Source organism: Neopsephotus bourkii, unplaced genomic scaffold (genome assembly GCF_033783945.1).
Source record: "Neopsephotus bourkii isolate Nb327-2 ecotype Australia unplaced genomic scaffold, CSIRO-AGI_Nbou_v1 NB_923, whole genome shotgun sequence".
Classification (NCBI taxonomy): Eukaryota; Metazoa; Chordata; class Aves; order Psittaciformes; family Psittacidae; genus Neopsephotus; species Neopsephotus bourkii.
The window spans coordinates 344,779-361,099 of NW_026901417.1; the positions used below are offsets into that span (position 1 = coordinate 344,779).

The 16,321-nt window shown below is 44.0% G+C and overlaps 1 protein-coding gene across 4 annotated transcripts in view; it reads left to right on the forward strand.

The window, feature by feature from the left end:
- The window catches only part of SUSD3 (sushi domain containing 3), a 36,890-nt gene extending 24,911 nt beyond the window's left edge, over positions 1-11,979 (forward strand). For 2 of the 4 annotated variants that reach the window (XM_061357795.1, XM_061357796.1), the window contains one exon: positions 10,345-10,885. In XM_061357795.1, coding sequence (XP_061213779.1) covers positions 10,345-10,564 — 220 coding nt within the window. In that variant the 3' untranslated portion in view covers positions 10,565-10,885. Of the gene's footprint in view, positions 1-10,344; positions 10,886-10,987; positions 11,279-11,724 lie in introns of those variants that run through there. The other 2 variants (XM_061357794.1, XM_061357793.1) reach the window with 2 other exon arrangements.
- Positions 11,980-16,321: the final 4,342 nt, after the last annotated feature.

The following is a 16,321-nucleotide window of genomic DNA, read 5'->3' on the forward strand; positions in this document are numbered from 1 at the left end:
GGTGTCAAGGGCAAGCACAGCAGGATCCTCACCCCTGAGACAGCGTGAGTGTCCCCAGTGAGGGAGACCAGCCCAGCCCCTGGGGGATTCCAGGGAAATGTCCATGCTGAGATGAACTGTGCATTGATGGTGGCTGATGCAGGCATTTTTGGATCAGTCCAAAATCACCTCTCAAGGTATCCCAATGTGTTATTCTGGCTGTGTTGTTGCCAACAAAAAAATCAAGAAAAATGAATAAATCATAGAATGGTTAGGGTTGGAAAAGACCCTAAGATCATCCACTTCCACCCCCCTTGCCATGGGCTGGGATGCCTTACCCTAGACCATGTTGCCCAACGCTCTGTCCAACCTGGCCTTTAACACTGCCAGGGATGGAGCATTTACCACTTCTTTGGGCAACCTGTGCCAGTGCCTCACCATCCTCATAGTAAAGAACATCTTCCTTATATCTAACTGAACTCCCCCTGCTTAAGTTTAAACCAGTTACCCCTTGTCCTGTCACTACAGTCCCTGATGAAGAGTCCCTCCCCAGCATCTTTGTAGCCCCCTTCAGACACTGGAAGCTGCTCTGAGGTCTCTGTTGCAGCTTCTCTTCTCCAGTCCCAGTGTTCTCAGTCTGTCTTCATATGGGAGGTACTCCAGCCCCTGATCATCCTCGTGGCCTCCTCTGGACTTGTTCCAACAGTTCCATGTCCTTTTTATGTTGAGGACACCAGAACTGCACACAATGCTCCAAGTGAGGTCTCATGAGAGCAGAGTAGAGGGGCAGGATCACCTCCTTCGACCTGCTGGTCACGCTCCTTTTGATGCAGCCCAGGATACAGGTGTTTTCTGGGCTTAAGTGCACACTGAAGCCGGCTCCTGTTAAGTTTCTCATTGACCAACACCCCTAAATCCTCTGTATAAATGTGAAATTCTAATTGCTGTTTTGCTATCATCATTCCTATAAACACAGTCACTGTGTCTTCTATATACCTTGGGTTCTACTTTGCCATCATGTATGACCATATCCTTGTTTGCAGTCCTTGTTTGCTTTTAATTCACTGCTCACTGACACAGCTTTTATGTAAGTACAGCAGTATTTGTGATTTCTAGCAGTTGCCTGCAGAAAACAATTTTATGCAGATTTTAAATCTACTTCCATGTCACAGTGCAGCTGAAAATTATATTCTAATGGAGCACTTGCACAGAAGTCTGATGGCTGCTTAATCAATTCCTAGCTTTGGGTGATTGCAGAAAGATGTGTCCAGCTCATTAAACACAGTTTATAACCTGAACAGCTTTTAGAAGACTCAGGATGCAGTTTTTAATTTAGGGTAATTTCAATCTGCTACAATGTTAAAATGTTTTGTGTAAGTGTAATCTGCTTTTAAAACAACATAGATAAAAGGGCTATAAAGGGCTATAAACAGAGGTTAGTGCTCTGCTGGAGCCTCAAGCTCTGATCTGCAATGAGATACCAGACAAGTGGTTCTTATCTGCACTGCTCCACAGAGCTGAAGCTGCTGCGTTATGTTTACAAACTTCTGTACACCTTTCCTTAACTGCAAGTAGCAGAGAATATGCAGTTCCTCTGCATAAGTAGCTTCAGTCAGGCCCAAAATCAACAAGTTTATTATTTCTTTAGAATGTATAAACTTCAGTGGGGAACAGTACACCTGATGTGTTAAATACTGGTGCCCCTACCCACCTCCTGATGGGTGAGGGCTGCTGTTAATCAAGGTTTACTTTATTTCCACCATGCACAGGGGATGTGGTCCCGGCTAATCACTACCCAGAGCAAAATTCCACTGGGAGAGCAGGTGTATTATTAGTCTCTGCACCCCAGAGCCATCTTACATGTGGAGATCAAGTGTTGCTTCTAATCAGAAGTGAGAATGGCACTGAAACTGTGGCAGACTGAATGTAATTGTCTTGAAATTGCTTCAGGAATGGGGGTGACCCTTCATCAGTTTGTACCTTCTTCCTTCACTCAAATAAGACTTACTTAATTAAGGGTAGTAAAAGATGTTGAATTTCTACTGCTTAATTCTGTTAAGTGGATATATGCTCAGGATGATGTGGGAATGCTGCTAACCTATTTCTTGCCAACTCTTGAAGACAACAAATGATCTGCCAGCTTTGTGTTTCACTTGCAAGGCTTATTGTTTGTGTGTAGCAAATTAGGATAAGTTTGTTCATCCTGCGCTCATCCAGCTTACTAGGAGCAGTAGGACAGTGTAGGCAGATCCTTGGCTTATGCTGGGAAGATGAGTGTGGAAACCACACGTCCACTACCTGGGTTACTTCTGTGGTACCTTTCCCTGTTCAAGGTGAAGTGGATGTGTTGGCAGCCTGTACTTGGAAGAAATCTCTAACTGTGGGAGTGTTGCTATAGTGGTGGAGCTGTTATAGTATTGATTGTCCAAGGAAATAAAGGCATGTGATGTGGCTGGGAAAAAGCAGCAAACCTGAGGGAATCCAAAGGAAAGATTCTGTATATCGCTGTGTGCATGTGAACCAAAGTGTGTGTCCATGGTTGCAAACATTCCAACAGATAATTTAAACAAGGCTCCTCAAGGAATGTTTAGACTTGACATTAGGAAGCATTTTGTTACAGAGGGTGTTCAGACACTGCCACAGGCTTTCTGGAGAGCTGGTTGATGAAGAGTCATTGGCTCAATGTGAAGTCAGTGGTGAAGAGTCATTGGCTCAATGCCCTAATAACATGCTGTAACTTTTGGGCATCCCTGAATTGGTCAGGCAGTTGGGCTAGATGGTTGTTGTAGGTCACTTCCAACTGAAATCTGTCCTATCCTGTTCTGTTCTGATCTGTTCTGTTCTTGTATTAATGTTTCAGACATTTGGAGGACTTTGTGCAGTGCAGTGCTAGACCTCTGACCAAATCAGAAAGCCTACTTTGTCTTTCTAATGAGGAACTGTCCTAAGAAGCATGGGAGCTGACTGCTCCCTGCTTTATCAGGGCTTCAGTACATGTTGTTCTCTGTGAAAGAGCCATGGAAAGTGGCTGTGCAACCCACTCAGGAGGGGAAGGCTGGGAGATGAGTGGTGCTTTTGTCTGAGAAGGGAGTGGGTGGAAGCTTGGCAATTTCAGTCGTTTTTACAATAGTATTTCCTTAAAGAAAACTGTTTTGCTACTTCTTCATGTAACATATAAAGTATCTGGAAGAGTTAGAATTCCTCCACCTTTGAAGAAGACCATTTTAAGTATATCTTAGCCAGTTTTTTACTAGAAGAGGATGTAGGTCATGCTGCTTTTCAGACTTAATTGGAATATATTTAGAAATTAACTAGAGATTAACATTTAGATTCACCACTTCAAGGATTAAAGATACTAAGATCAGGTAAGCCAATAGAAAATAAAGGGAAAAGCCAGCTTTTTCAGAAGGTAAGATATTTGTTATGGTTTACAGAGTCATTTAGGATTAAAAACCTGACATCTGTTAAAGCAGTGCCTTAGTATGCCAATGAGATAATTGTGGCTTGAAACAAGCTGACATAACATGGATGCAGAATGCTGATGTATAGAAGTGTAACTAATGTAGAAGCCAAACTGTTGGACAGTAAGAAGCTCTGGACCTGTTTGTCACAAAAAGATCTTTTTCCCCTCGTGTTTGAAACATGGAACAAGTGTGATAAATATATAGTTTTGCAGGGAAATGTTGAATTTTAGTGGCAGCTACTGTAATTATAATGAGCCCCATTCTGTCTTCTTGGCTGCTTGAACAAATTGCTTAAAAGTGCTGAGAAATATGTCTACACATACCTGGGATCGTTGACTACAGAGTGCAGTCACTGTTCATGGCACCTCTTTCATTTGGATATAAGGAGTCACAGTGAGGATAAAAATATCAGATTTTGGCAGAAAGTCTTACATGCGCTGCAGGCATTTACAGCATATCTGCTCTTTTAGAATATTTGAAAAACTAACTGATGTTGAGCAGGGGAAGACAAGTTACAAGGCATGGGGCTGCTGGGAGGGATGTGTTTTCCCCAGCGTTGCTTCTCAGAAGTTGAGAGCATAGAGCAGAGATAGGAGGTTGCTGTATGATGCAGAGGTTTGACACAGATTAGCTAAGAGAAGGGTCTGCCGGCTATGGGAGGAAGATTAGCTGCAGCTCTGGGCCACAGAGTTAGAGAAAAACAATGTGCATGAACCTCCAAAACAGCCCCCGGGAGGACTGCTGGGCAGAGGCAGGGCTTGTCAGCATGGGGGTATATCGGGAGCAGCTTGCACAGCCTGGCTGCAGTATGTGTCAGGAGAAAAGCCTAAACTCAGGAAATTGTGTTCTTCTCCCGTTAACATTTTAAGATTTAAACCATTTCCCAATTCTGCATGGGAATAAAACCAGGACTGTTGGCATCATTTTTCCAAAGTGAGAGACCTCAAAGCGGCAGCAGAGCGCACCACACCTGCCTGGGGTCAGAAGGGCACCAGGGCTGCCCAGTGTTGCACAGGAGCTGACATTTGAAATGCTGTGCTGTGTTTAGGAGGGTTTTTAAAGATGGGCATGTTCCAGAGCAGGATATGTTATTTTTGGATCAGTTATCTTCCGATGAAGAATCTTACCTGGCCCTGCAGTAATCCGCCTCTGGAATAATAGCTTGGGCAACCACCATCCAAGGCAGACGGTCCTCTTCTTCAGCCACTGGGGAGAGCTTCGACTTGGCCAGGTGCCTGAGCAGGCAGTGACAGGCACAGGGCAAAATATCCATAAAGAGAAGGTAAATGGTAGCTGTCCTTCCTCTGTTCCAGTTTGAGTAATGTTTGAGTAATTTGGTAATGTCTGAGAGGGAAACGACAGTAAGAGATGACATTAAAGAAACTGGTGTTGAAAAGTGGGGTGACCTTAATGCAGGCATTGGGGTACATCACCCTGCGGATCAGCCATAGCTGTTCCCCAGGTGGATGGTTGATGCAGGTGAGTTGAGGCAAGTCTGACCTCAGAACCCCCTGCCTGGAGTAAGCCTTGCCTGGATCCCAAACTGAATTAGTAGCCTACTGTTTTCCACTTAGTCCTAGCCATGCCTCCAGGAGAAATCATAAAAATACACGCAATCTAGTGTAACCATTGTGAGGGCAAACAGCAAAGCGTTTTTTGGCATGCAAAGGCATGAAAGAACTGGGCATTCCACTGTTTGAGCCATAGCATATTTATACATCTGCGGCATGTGCAGAAAGATAACTGTCCCAGGAGAAACCAGATCACTGGTAATAAGAAAAAACTGAGAGCTCATTTCACTTTGCATCAGCTTCCTCATTATAGTAAAAAAAGAGCCACACATAGGGAAGCCTCTGCTTTCTTAACTTTCTCAGCATAACAGCCCTGTAACCTGTCCTGAAGCAGATACTCCCTTGACACAGTGAAGTGCTGTTATTTTGCAAGGGAGAATTGATGGTCCAGTATTTTCCACCCACAGGGAGAACTGAGTTTAGCTGTGGACTAAATCCTTTTCATCCCCTGTCAGCTGAGAGACCACCAGAAAGAAAGTAGTCCAGCTTGAAAATACATCTGAAGGCAGCAAAGAAATTTGGTAATTCCCACCCCCCCACGCCACCCCGGTGTTAAAGCATCTGGAATAAGTTGTGCATTCAAAATTTGGACTGTTTTGAGGTGAATTATTTTACACAGCTCTAGAGCAAGCTATAAAACATTCTCTATGATGTAGCTGATCTGACTGCAGGAGTGAGCGCAATGGAAAAGCCCGTGTCTCAGTAGGTTTGAAGCCCTCCTTTCAGCTGGAGCATATTATCAAGAAGAAAAAAAATATCTCCTACAGAGAAACAGGAGAGTGTGTTCTCCCACAGAGATATTTTTAGTACCTGAAATGTTTGTACCAGAGCCCTTTCTGACTACAAGATGCTTTACAAGTGTACCTGGCAAAAAGCAAGTAAGGATAACCCAACAACAAAAATGTCCATGTGAAAGGGTTTTGGAAAAAAACCTCCAAATCCAGATGCTCTTAGGAGAGCACCTCAGCATTTGCAGTCAGTCCAAAAAACCATATGCAAGGTTTGTGAAATTAGCTGATAGCTTTGGCCTCCACAGTAAAATGAAATGTGTTTTCCTTTTTTCTTTGATTTAGTGGCTATAATGGTTGAAGTTTTCCACTACCCTGTGTAAGGAGTTGCAAGGAAGGTGCAAGTCAGAAACTCATACTGCTCTGAAAAGTGTTCATGTCTGTCCGGGCTTTCTGAGGAGCATGGCTGTAAGCCCAAGGACTGTCTAGCAGTATGGATAAGATGGGATGGAACACTTGGCTGCATTCCTACCTTGTCCTGTGCCCCCTTGAGGCCACTTTCCCAGCTGATTTTTTCCTCTGAACACCTAAGTAGAAAAGATTTCAAAGCTGAAGGATCTGATGCCTTTCCTAGACATAAGGCAGCAGTTTTTCCCTGTGAGGGTGCTGAGGCCCTGGCACAGGGTGCCCAGAGAAGCTGTGGCTGCCCCATCCCTGGCAGTGTTCAAGGCCAGGTTGGACACAGGGGCTTGGAGCAAGCTGCTCCAGTGGAAGGTGTCCCTGCCCATGGCAGGGGCTGGAGCTGGAGGAGCTTTAAGGTCGCTTCCAACCCAAACCAGCCTGTGATTCTATGTCTCTATGTAGATTTGATTTACCACAGCGAAAGTGGACACTTGAAGAAATACCTTTGTTGAGAGACAAGCTGCTGCAAAGCTTGATGGAAAATGTAAACAGAGCAAGAAAAACCCACTAGGACACCTAGAATATCATCAGAGGGAGAATTAAGGTGGGAAAACATCTTCTACAACAGTGACTTAGTGCAAGGCTGTTAGAGGCGCTGGGGAAACCACTTTGGTTGGTTTTGAAGGCCAGCGGTCTCACAGAGAACTCAATACTTCACTCCCTCTGGAAGATCCACCCATTTGCTTTTACAATTGGCCTCCCTGTCAGAAGTTGCTTCTGTTGGTCTGGAAGCTCAGGTGTGCAGAGCTCAGCAGCGCGGGCTCCTGGTACCCAAGGCTGTGGTGCATGTGCAGGACTGTTTGTCTGTGCAGGCTGGCTATGGCTACCCCGATAAGCTTCAAGGCTTCAGTTGCAGAGAGGCACCGGCGTCTGCTCCCTGGGCTGCAGGAGGAGATGTAGGACCCGTTGTCACTGTGGTGTTTAATACTTCTCTATGTAAAGCATCTGGTGACATGGCTGCAAAGAGCAAATGACCCGTTTGATACAACTGTAGTTAATACAGCTCCTCACATGTGTGGTGATTGATTGTGTGGCACTTGGGACCGGAGAGAGGCAGTTTTCCTTTTCAAGCTTTCACGTAGATCGTCCCATCCTGTGAGTTGTCCCACTTTGAGCTTCTCTATTCATGGAGGATTTTCTTCCTCCAGTTTGTTACTGCTGTGCTCTGTGTTCCCCACTGCCATCTTCCAGACACTAACATCTTCCAGCACCTTTTGACATGCATGTTTCAAAGAGAAGTCAGTCAGGGGAAGTGAGCTGTGGTTTAATCTCGGGGCCCTGTCACAAAGAGTGGAAGAGAAAGCTGCTAGATAAGACTGATTCCTGAATTCTTATCTGAATTGTCATCACAGTGAGCACAGAGGGGGTGTGAACAGCAACATGTGCTTTTCATAAAGCTTCTATTATTATTTTCATAATGCTTCCATGATTCCCCCAGGGTCCTGTACAAAGTGACCAGACACACAGTAACAAAAAAATGCCCTCCCATCCTCCAGTGTAAGAATCTGTGCTTGGTCCCAGCATCAGCACCAGGCAGCATTGTGGTAGGTAACCCCAGTGCTGTGAGTCCTCAGATGTCCCAGTAACTGTGTTTTCGCCTCCAGGTAGGAACAGCTCTCAAGTAACCAAGCAATATTCTTGTGAATCCTCCAACGCCCATTGGTGGCTGTTCTCTCCCTGGATAGGAGCTCCATCTTTATCTGTCAAATAAAGTCTGTCCTGGTCAAATGTACTGTGCACCTAGCATCCTTGGGTGAGTTTGCATTTCCAGATAAGAGCACAGGGAGGTCTTCTAATCCTCTTACCATGACATTTGAAATACCCCTGGAAACTCCTGCAAACTGGAGTTCAGGAAAGTTGAAGCACTTGTTAAAAAGCCACACTTACGCAGGACAAAGTACAGAGCTCTTGAGGATGCAAGTGCAGACTGAAGGCCAGGCCTGACTGATAGCCTTGTAGGCAGAGGAGAGCTTATTGTGTGCTCATCTGTCCCTGTCGACACTTCAGCCCTCTTAATAGCATTTCTCAACCTCCACTTGGGTGGGACTCCACTGACTTCACTGTCCTTCTGACATCCACAGGGCTCAACATAGTGCAGTGAATGGAGGGGGCCTACTGCCACCTCATCCTAGACTTACAGTTCCTGAAACGGGAGGAAAAGGTTGCTTAGCCAGGAGTATAGTTGTTCTCCAGGCACAGTTTTAGCCAGTCTAAGTTTTTGAGTTGCTGGTGGATTGTGGGTAATTGCAAGGATTCACAGTCCAGAGTTTTATAGGAGAGCCAGAATGGGATGAATTCTGCCCAGGTAAGGTATATTTATTGCACCATAACCAGAACACCTAGATTCGAACTGTAATCATAGCAGGGCTAGTTGCAAAGGCTGGGGCTACCCCATGCTAAACTTCATCCCAGTTCTTCTCCCTGTACAAGCTCTTTTGATTTTTGTTTTGCAACTGTTGATACCACCTCAAGAAGAAGCAACTGAGTTCCAACGTACTATTAAAAAATAAGAAATTCGCAGTAGGAAGCACCTCAGAAGATTTTCTTTCAGCAGTGAGATCTGCAGTGTAACCTCATGTAGCTTCTTTTCCCTGACGGCAAGGCACAGGGGTTCTCAGATAGGTGTTCTAGTGTCCAGCACAAAGATACCTGAGGGCTTTGGTGCACCAAGGATAAAAGGCACAGTTAAAACAGTGCGGGTCAGCACAAAGTGTGCCAAGTGATCAGGCTGGGTTGTTTTGAGAAATAGATGAGTTTGTTGTTATCCAAATTACAGGTGGGTAAATTCTGTTCATCTGAGCACCACCTCGATAAGTATATTGAGATGACAGTGCCTTCTTGCATCAAATGCAGAGGTGCTCTAAGATGCCTTTGCACTATCTGACTGTAGCTTATGCCCCAGATAGTTTCATAATACAGCTTCCCAGTGAAGAGCAAGATTCATTCTCCTTTACAGGAGATGTATCTGCACTCAGTACCAGAACAGCAAGAGCTTGGTTATATGGTTTTATCTTCTGTTATTCCCCTGTGGTTTCTATATATGTGCACTTTTTGTGTATGAGAATTTCTGCTGGTTGGCTTTCTGCAGCAGATAACTGCAGAATGTCACTTGTTTCACGACCAGCTTTACACGTACAAAAGGATAAGACCACCCTGTCCTGGCTGTGCAGGGTGTGCAGGCTGCTGTGCTCAGTGGTGTCAGTGTGGGGCAGGCAATCTCAGCATCTGCCCTGCGTGCAGGCAGCTGCTGTGGCGTAAATGGTGTTTTACAAAAGCCCACATGGTCAGACCAGAGTCATCTGGCACAAACCCCAAAGGGCTGTGTTCTTACCTGTTTCTGGTCCACAGAGCCATGTACTTAAAGTCCACTGTATCTAGCATGCCTCCAGCAGCAGCGTGCAAGCACAAGCTGATCCCACATCCCATTTTCCTGTGTGTAGTTTACTGAGCATCTTCAGGAATTCTGCTGTCTCTGGCTGCCACTGCTCTGCCCACACCATCCACCTCTGGGTGGTTTGCTGCTTGGGGCTGCAGCCTGTCTCCCCATTGCTGGCAGACCTCCTTTCCTGGTGTGGGAAGAATTAGTGACCACCAGAGCTGCTGGAAATGCAGAGTCTCTGCCTGCAGTCCCTTCTGGGAGGGCCAGGCAGTAGCCAGAGTGGGCAGTCAAGGGTTAGCACAAAGCACGATGTGACTGCACTGCATCAGCATCACTGGCAGCTCTGCAAATAACACCTCAAATCCTGCTGAGCACAACTGGCTCTTGTGATTCCACCAGTGCTCTGCTAACCAAGCACAGATTTTCCTTCTACACCAGTCCCAGAATTAGTGTTTGTAAAAATCCAAATAGCATAGCATTAAATTGAAGCTGGGGACTCATTTGATGGAAAGCAAACAGCATCTGCCCCAACCCCAAATAACAGCAACATCACAAGTGTTCTCAAGGTCTGCATCAGCTTTTACAGAGACACGGTCATTTGCTCCATTGCTGCCAACTGTTTTTAATGCTAGGAGAAGTGAGTCCTTACATTACAGCACAAGGTCTGCAAAATGCCTGATGTGCAAATGAAGTGGATGAGGAAGTTCTGTATCTTCACCAGAGCAGATGAAACAGAAATAACTTTTCCTTCATGCTTGCAGGTTCCAGGAGGAGTGGACTCGGGACATCATAGCTCCTGGGTGTTGTAAAGACAACAATCACCTGCCTAAGTTGACCAAGAGCGGTAGTACACTGATGAAACAGGCTGTATCGGGACACAACACTGCGGTACAGACAGTGAACTCAATACTTCTCATTGAAGTCCATGGACATAAGGACAGTTTTAACAAACTGAGCTGTCAGATACCTGCTGCTGTCTGATACACAACTGCCCCTTTGCACCCAAATGAAATTTGGATAGAAATATGTGCCTTAAAGACAACATAGAGTGTGAATTATTCATATGAATTTGAAAGTTTTCTATATTCCAAGATGGTAATTTAATAGAAATGCTTCAAGTTATGATACAAATGAAAAAAAAAAAGAATGTTGAGGCTGACAGTCCATTCTCTATGGTGTGCTATGCCTTGTGATCATGGCAAAACCAAATTCTTCTGTACATCCAGAGAGAAATGGTAGCCAGTTTGTATATTTGCTTGATACAAAGTTACTGATAAGAATTACACATCTGTAAGATTGCAACCTTCTTTTAACCAGTGGTTTTTGTAAGCATCTCAGAATGAAAAATCCCTCATATTTTTACACAGTAGTATAATAGAACTACAATAAAACTTTGTTTTTAAGTAAAAGCCCCTGTTGTTTGGTATCAGGAAGGCCTTTTTGTTGGATCCTTGTGCTCTGCATTTCAAGACCACCTGTGACGGCGCGCAGCCAAGGCACAGCTCTGGATCCACCAGCCTGTGGGATGGAGGAGGTGCTGCCATGGGCACTGATGGCCAGTGCATGCCTGCAGGTGGAAAGGTGGTCGAGGGCATCAAAGCAGCACCCCTATGAGAGCACTGAAGGGTCATCCAATTTTTGGAAAACCTGCTTTCTTTTCCAATTATTAATCTGTTTGATGTGTGAGGAAACAAGGTGGGTATTTTTCTTGTTTTGTTCATTTTGAATAGCTAAGTAACTGATACGGCTCCGATTCTGTTGTTTGTATGCACACACATATATCTTATCCATAGTTTACTGTTATTTTTGTTCAAGTTGAAGCCTTATTTATTCTCCTGTCATCATCTGTCTAATGGGTATTGTCACATTCCTGTCATGATGGAAATACGATCTTATAGCAAGCTCCAGTAACTGTTTTATTGTGAATCAGGTATCCTATTAGGACCTTCAGTTCTGAAATGTCAGTTTTGAAATTCAAATTATTGTAATTTGCTGTCAGCCCTAAAAATGCCCTGTTCCATCCCAGCCACGCTTGGCAGAGATCAAAACCACAGGCTTGAAATTCAGCTCTGTGGAAGCTGCAGCAAAGGAAGGGTATAGGCTTTTTCTGTTCCTGTAAGCTCAGTTCTTCTATACAACAGGTTGTACCCCTGCAATGCACTTCTCAATATGTGCTGTGAAAAGGAGCATGGAGATAATTCTCAACACTTGTTCCAGTTAAGTTCTCAATTCATTAAATCAATACTAGCCAATGTTTACCAGGAGATACTTGTTCTGTGAGCCTTTTGCTTGCAGTGTTTCGGAACCCTGCCAGACCCAACAAGCTTCTCTACCCAGATGTGTTCCTGCATCCCATGTTAAACCTTTGCTTCTCCCTACACAGGGCTGGCACCAGCTCCACTGCCTGTACCCAGCTGCCAGCACCCAACACTCAGGGTTGCTGCCAATGCTGGGGAGGATGCAGAGGGATCAGAATGTTTTTGAGATGATTACAGAATCACAGAATCACAGTTTGGTTGGGTTGGAAGGGACCTTCAAAGCTCATCTAGTCCAATCACCCTGCAATGAGCAGGGACATCTTCAACTAGATCAGCTTGTCCAGAACCACATCCAGTCTCCAGGGAAGGGGCATCCACCACCTCTCTGGGCAACCTGTGCCAGGATTCTACCACCCTCACTGTAAACAATTTCTTCCTCGCATCTCCAGGGATATGAAACCTCTGCATAAAGCAATGCACTTCTACTGCACAGTGGCAGCTCTTCCTCACTGCTGGTGTCGGGCTCTCTGGCAGGACAGCTGGGAATGTCGGGGAATGGCTGGGCTCCATAGGAAAGCACTTCTGGGTCATGTTTGAGAGGAGGGCTTGAACAGCAGCAGTAGTGAAACTCTGCAGGTGAGTGAAAATAATAACAAAATGTGTGAAAGGAGCATAGAGATTAACAAAGGCTGAGAAAATCAGCCAAACATCTGAGCTGCTCTTATACAGATGGCTGGGACATCAGAATTAAATGCAAAGGAGTTAAAGACTTACCACATAATGGAAAGTACAACTCAAGAATTACTAAGTGCTTGTGGAGGAAATTATAGGACTAGGATCTTGGCATTGTAAAGGATAACTTGTTCCAGGTAGGACACATGAGAAGAAAGGTCTGTGCACTCTCTGAAGTTCAGCATGAGGGGAAATCCTCATTAATGGATGTATGTGGTTGGAGAACGAAGGGTAAAGGAGCATGGAGCATGGGATGCTGGGGGATCCTGCAGTTAGGAGAAAGAGCTGGAAGAAGTCTACTTGGGGAAATAACAGAGCCGTCTTTAATACTAGGTGATGTTACAGGTCTAATTCTCTGCTGGAAAAGTGTAGTCATCAGAAGTTCAAATACACATCTTGGTGACTGCTTTATGTCTGAATATGGTGGGGAGTGGGGTCACAATTGCTTCTGACTAGAGCAGGGGAAAACTTGTTAAAATCAAAAACAGCATTGGGTGAATGTGAAAATAAGTGACATCACATTTTTAAGAAATGGGGGAAGAGCAGTAGAATAAGGAAAATAGACTTCAAAAAGGCAAAATTTGACATACCAGAATAACAAGGACTTGTGCAGAAACAAGCTGATAGATGGTGTGCAGGAGAGCTGGCTGTCACTAGCAGAGGCTGTTTAAAGGCATGCCAGAGAGACCTAATGCAGAGGACAGCAAAGATCTGATACAGCTGCCTTAAGAATGCTGAGAACATGAAAGAGTGGAAAAACTCAAAAAAATGGAAACATGGCAGAAGGTTGAGGAGCAGCACCAAAGGGGTGAGTAGAGCTGTTCAGAAAGGTCAGAGTGACAGTTACAGCAAACAAGGGAAATGAGAGAAGATAAAAATACAGTGGAATAAAGAGTGAAACTACAGGTAAGGTATTTCTTGGAAAAAGCAAAAATGGACTCAGAGATGACTGCCTATTTTGTATCAGGCATCACTGAGTTCACTGGTTAATGCAATGAATTTTAACTTGGGGCTAGGATTGTAGTCTAGAATAAAACAAGAACACCACAAATATTAAGATAAAGTTGATTCCATGATGAAATTCATCCTAAAGCACTAAAGGAACTGGCTAAGCAATACTTGAACCATCATCTATACAGCTTCAGGAAACTGAGGAGACAAGAGAGGTCTTAGAAGATGGGAAAAGGCAAATCTGACTTTAACAAAGGGAGAGAACCTCAGCTACCAGAATGAAGGTGCTTCTCTGAAACCCAGAAAGAGTGTAGGACAAATGATTAAACAACCAATTTGCAAAGAAAGCACATTTCAACACAGGATGAAACAAGAGTTGTAGGCATGGGAGGGAACTACTCTGTTCTAGTAATATGATGCCTCACTTTTTAAAAGCAGATAAAAGTGTGAAGGGTGGCCCAGTTATGCTTCATCCTGCCTCTCTGAGCTCTTTAGAATTTCCTTCCTCTTCCACATTTCTGCGGTTACATTAATCAGATTTCATGATTTAGCTGCTGGTGTTTTGATTTTAGTATGTGACTTTAAAATAGAATAATATGATTGCAAGTCACTGAGTGAAAGAAATTCACTTGTTGGGATGCCTGGGCCAGCACACTGTGTGAGAAAGGAGACCAGTTATCCTGATGAGGCCAATCTGAGTGATGTTTGATGGGAGAAAGCAAAACCTTGAGGTGAGAAGCACACTGATAGCCATTGAAAGCAACAGAGAAGGCAGGTAAATTTACTGTCTCTGTGCTAGAGCCTCAGATTACTATCATTTATTTAGGCATCTCACACAAGAGGCAGCAAAGTTACAAGTTAAGGAAACAACACCCATACTGTATTTATCAGATTTGTGGCTCATATCCGTCTGGGTCTGTGCTTAGTTTATGACTGCTGCACCCCCTGGAGCTAGCTTTACTGCTCATGTAAACAGTACTTCTTGTCAGAAGGAAAATAAGTGCTGTGCACGAAGGAGATAAAAGCAGCTGAGAATCTAAGAGACATTTTAAACCTTGTATTTATTAAGTTAACCCTTAACTGTTTGCCAGCCAGTAATTTCAAATGGATTCAGGCTCCCATTTCTGCTACAGAGGACTTGCATTTCCTTGTGTATTTTATGGAACTGGTGGGTTGCACTTAAAGAACAAGTTAAAATGCTACAATCTGCACAAAGAAACATATGACAGCCCCCTCCCTGCAAAGATTCTTATAATTAAATTGATTATGTGACAGTGTAACAGGATAATTCTTCACAGGTTTAAAAACTGGCAACGGTGTTTATCAAAGGCATTGCTTATTTTGCATTCCTCTACATGTATCTGTGTGGTATCACAGAGCATAATGTTGCCAGATCCTGGGAGTTTTGTCACAAGTCTCATGACATTTCTTATTTTCTTAAGCCACAAATGGTAGGGTTGGATGAATAGGTGAAAATCACGCCTTCTATTTAAAAGTGTTTAAACCTGGGTTTAAACCACGACAAAGTGTCTCACACTTGTATTTGAAGGGAGAAGTTTCAGTCCTGAAGTGTCAAACAACAGAAGAAACACACAAGTTTCTTAAGTTTCTTTGATGCTAATGACATCAGGGCCAGGTAGGACAGAGCCTTGGGTGACATGGTCTAGTGGAAGGTGTCCCTGCCCACAGTAAGGGTTTGGAACTGGATGATCTTATGGTCCTTTCTAAACCAAACCATTCTGTGCTTCTATGACATGGTTTGGGGGAGGCCTGACTCGTGATTCACCAATACTTGAAGCTGTGAGATGTTTATATGATCTTGACACATCTTCTATGGTTGAAAGAAAGGGAAAGACTACATTTTGATCCGGATAGAACAATAAAGCTTGGGATGGACACCAGAGTATCTGCCGTAGAGTTAACATTGCTTTCATGAAGCCTTACAGATGGATTTTTAGCCATGCAAGCCTTCTCCTGGCCACGTGCCCCTTGGGTATTATCCTGAAAATCTAAAGATGTTTTCCTTAGCATGTCCTGCTGCTGTCAGTCTCAGTTCTGGTTGGACTGCAACTGACGGAACATGATAACCTGCAGGAGATATCCAACACTATCTGAGGTGGTATGGCATGGGAAGGCAGAACCTTCTAATTACTCCAGACATTTGCTATAAGAATGGGATATAAATGACTGATGGTTTGGGATGGAGAAGAGGCAGAGATCTCAACAATTTTTCTTCCAAAACATCTCGGTCATTAGTGACGCCTTGGAAGTGGAGTAACTCACTGAATCTGCTATAGTAAATTACTGTCAGATGTAAATGGCTTTTGCAACTATTCATTTATTTTAAACAATATCATGCAGCAGAACTTTGTAACAACTTTAATTAAATGGCAGATGCAATTATTTTTTCTGCTTGGAAGGACCAAGAAGAAAACTTGGTTGGATGCCAGCTGGTAGCTTTTGGGATGGCTTACAGTTGCATCCATTCATAACATTGATAGCTCAGCAAGAAGCTATTAAACTGTGATACATATTTTGTTTTGTTGAGGGATTTCTTAAGTGTTCTGTTGAAGTTTCAGGAAGAGCTACATAAATGCTAACTGATGGCATCTAATATAGGTTTTGGCTGCAGAATTTACACTTTATTTACCATAGTGCAATAGTTTTTGTGCTCAGAAAAGACACCCGAGGAAAGCGTAGAAACCAACGTCACAATGAGTACCTTGCAGTGGGAGGACCTCCAGACAGACCTGAGACGTGCATGCTCCTCTGGCTTGCTTCAGAAAGGTGGCTAGAC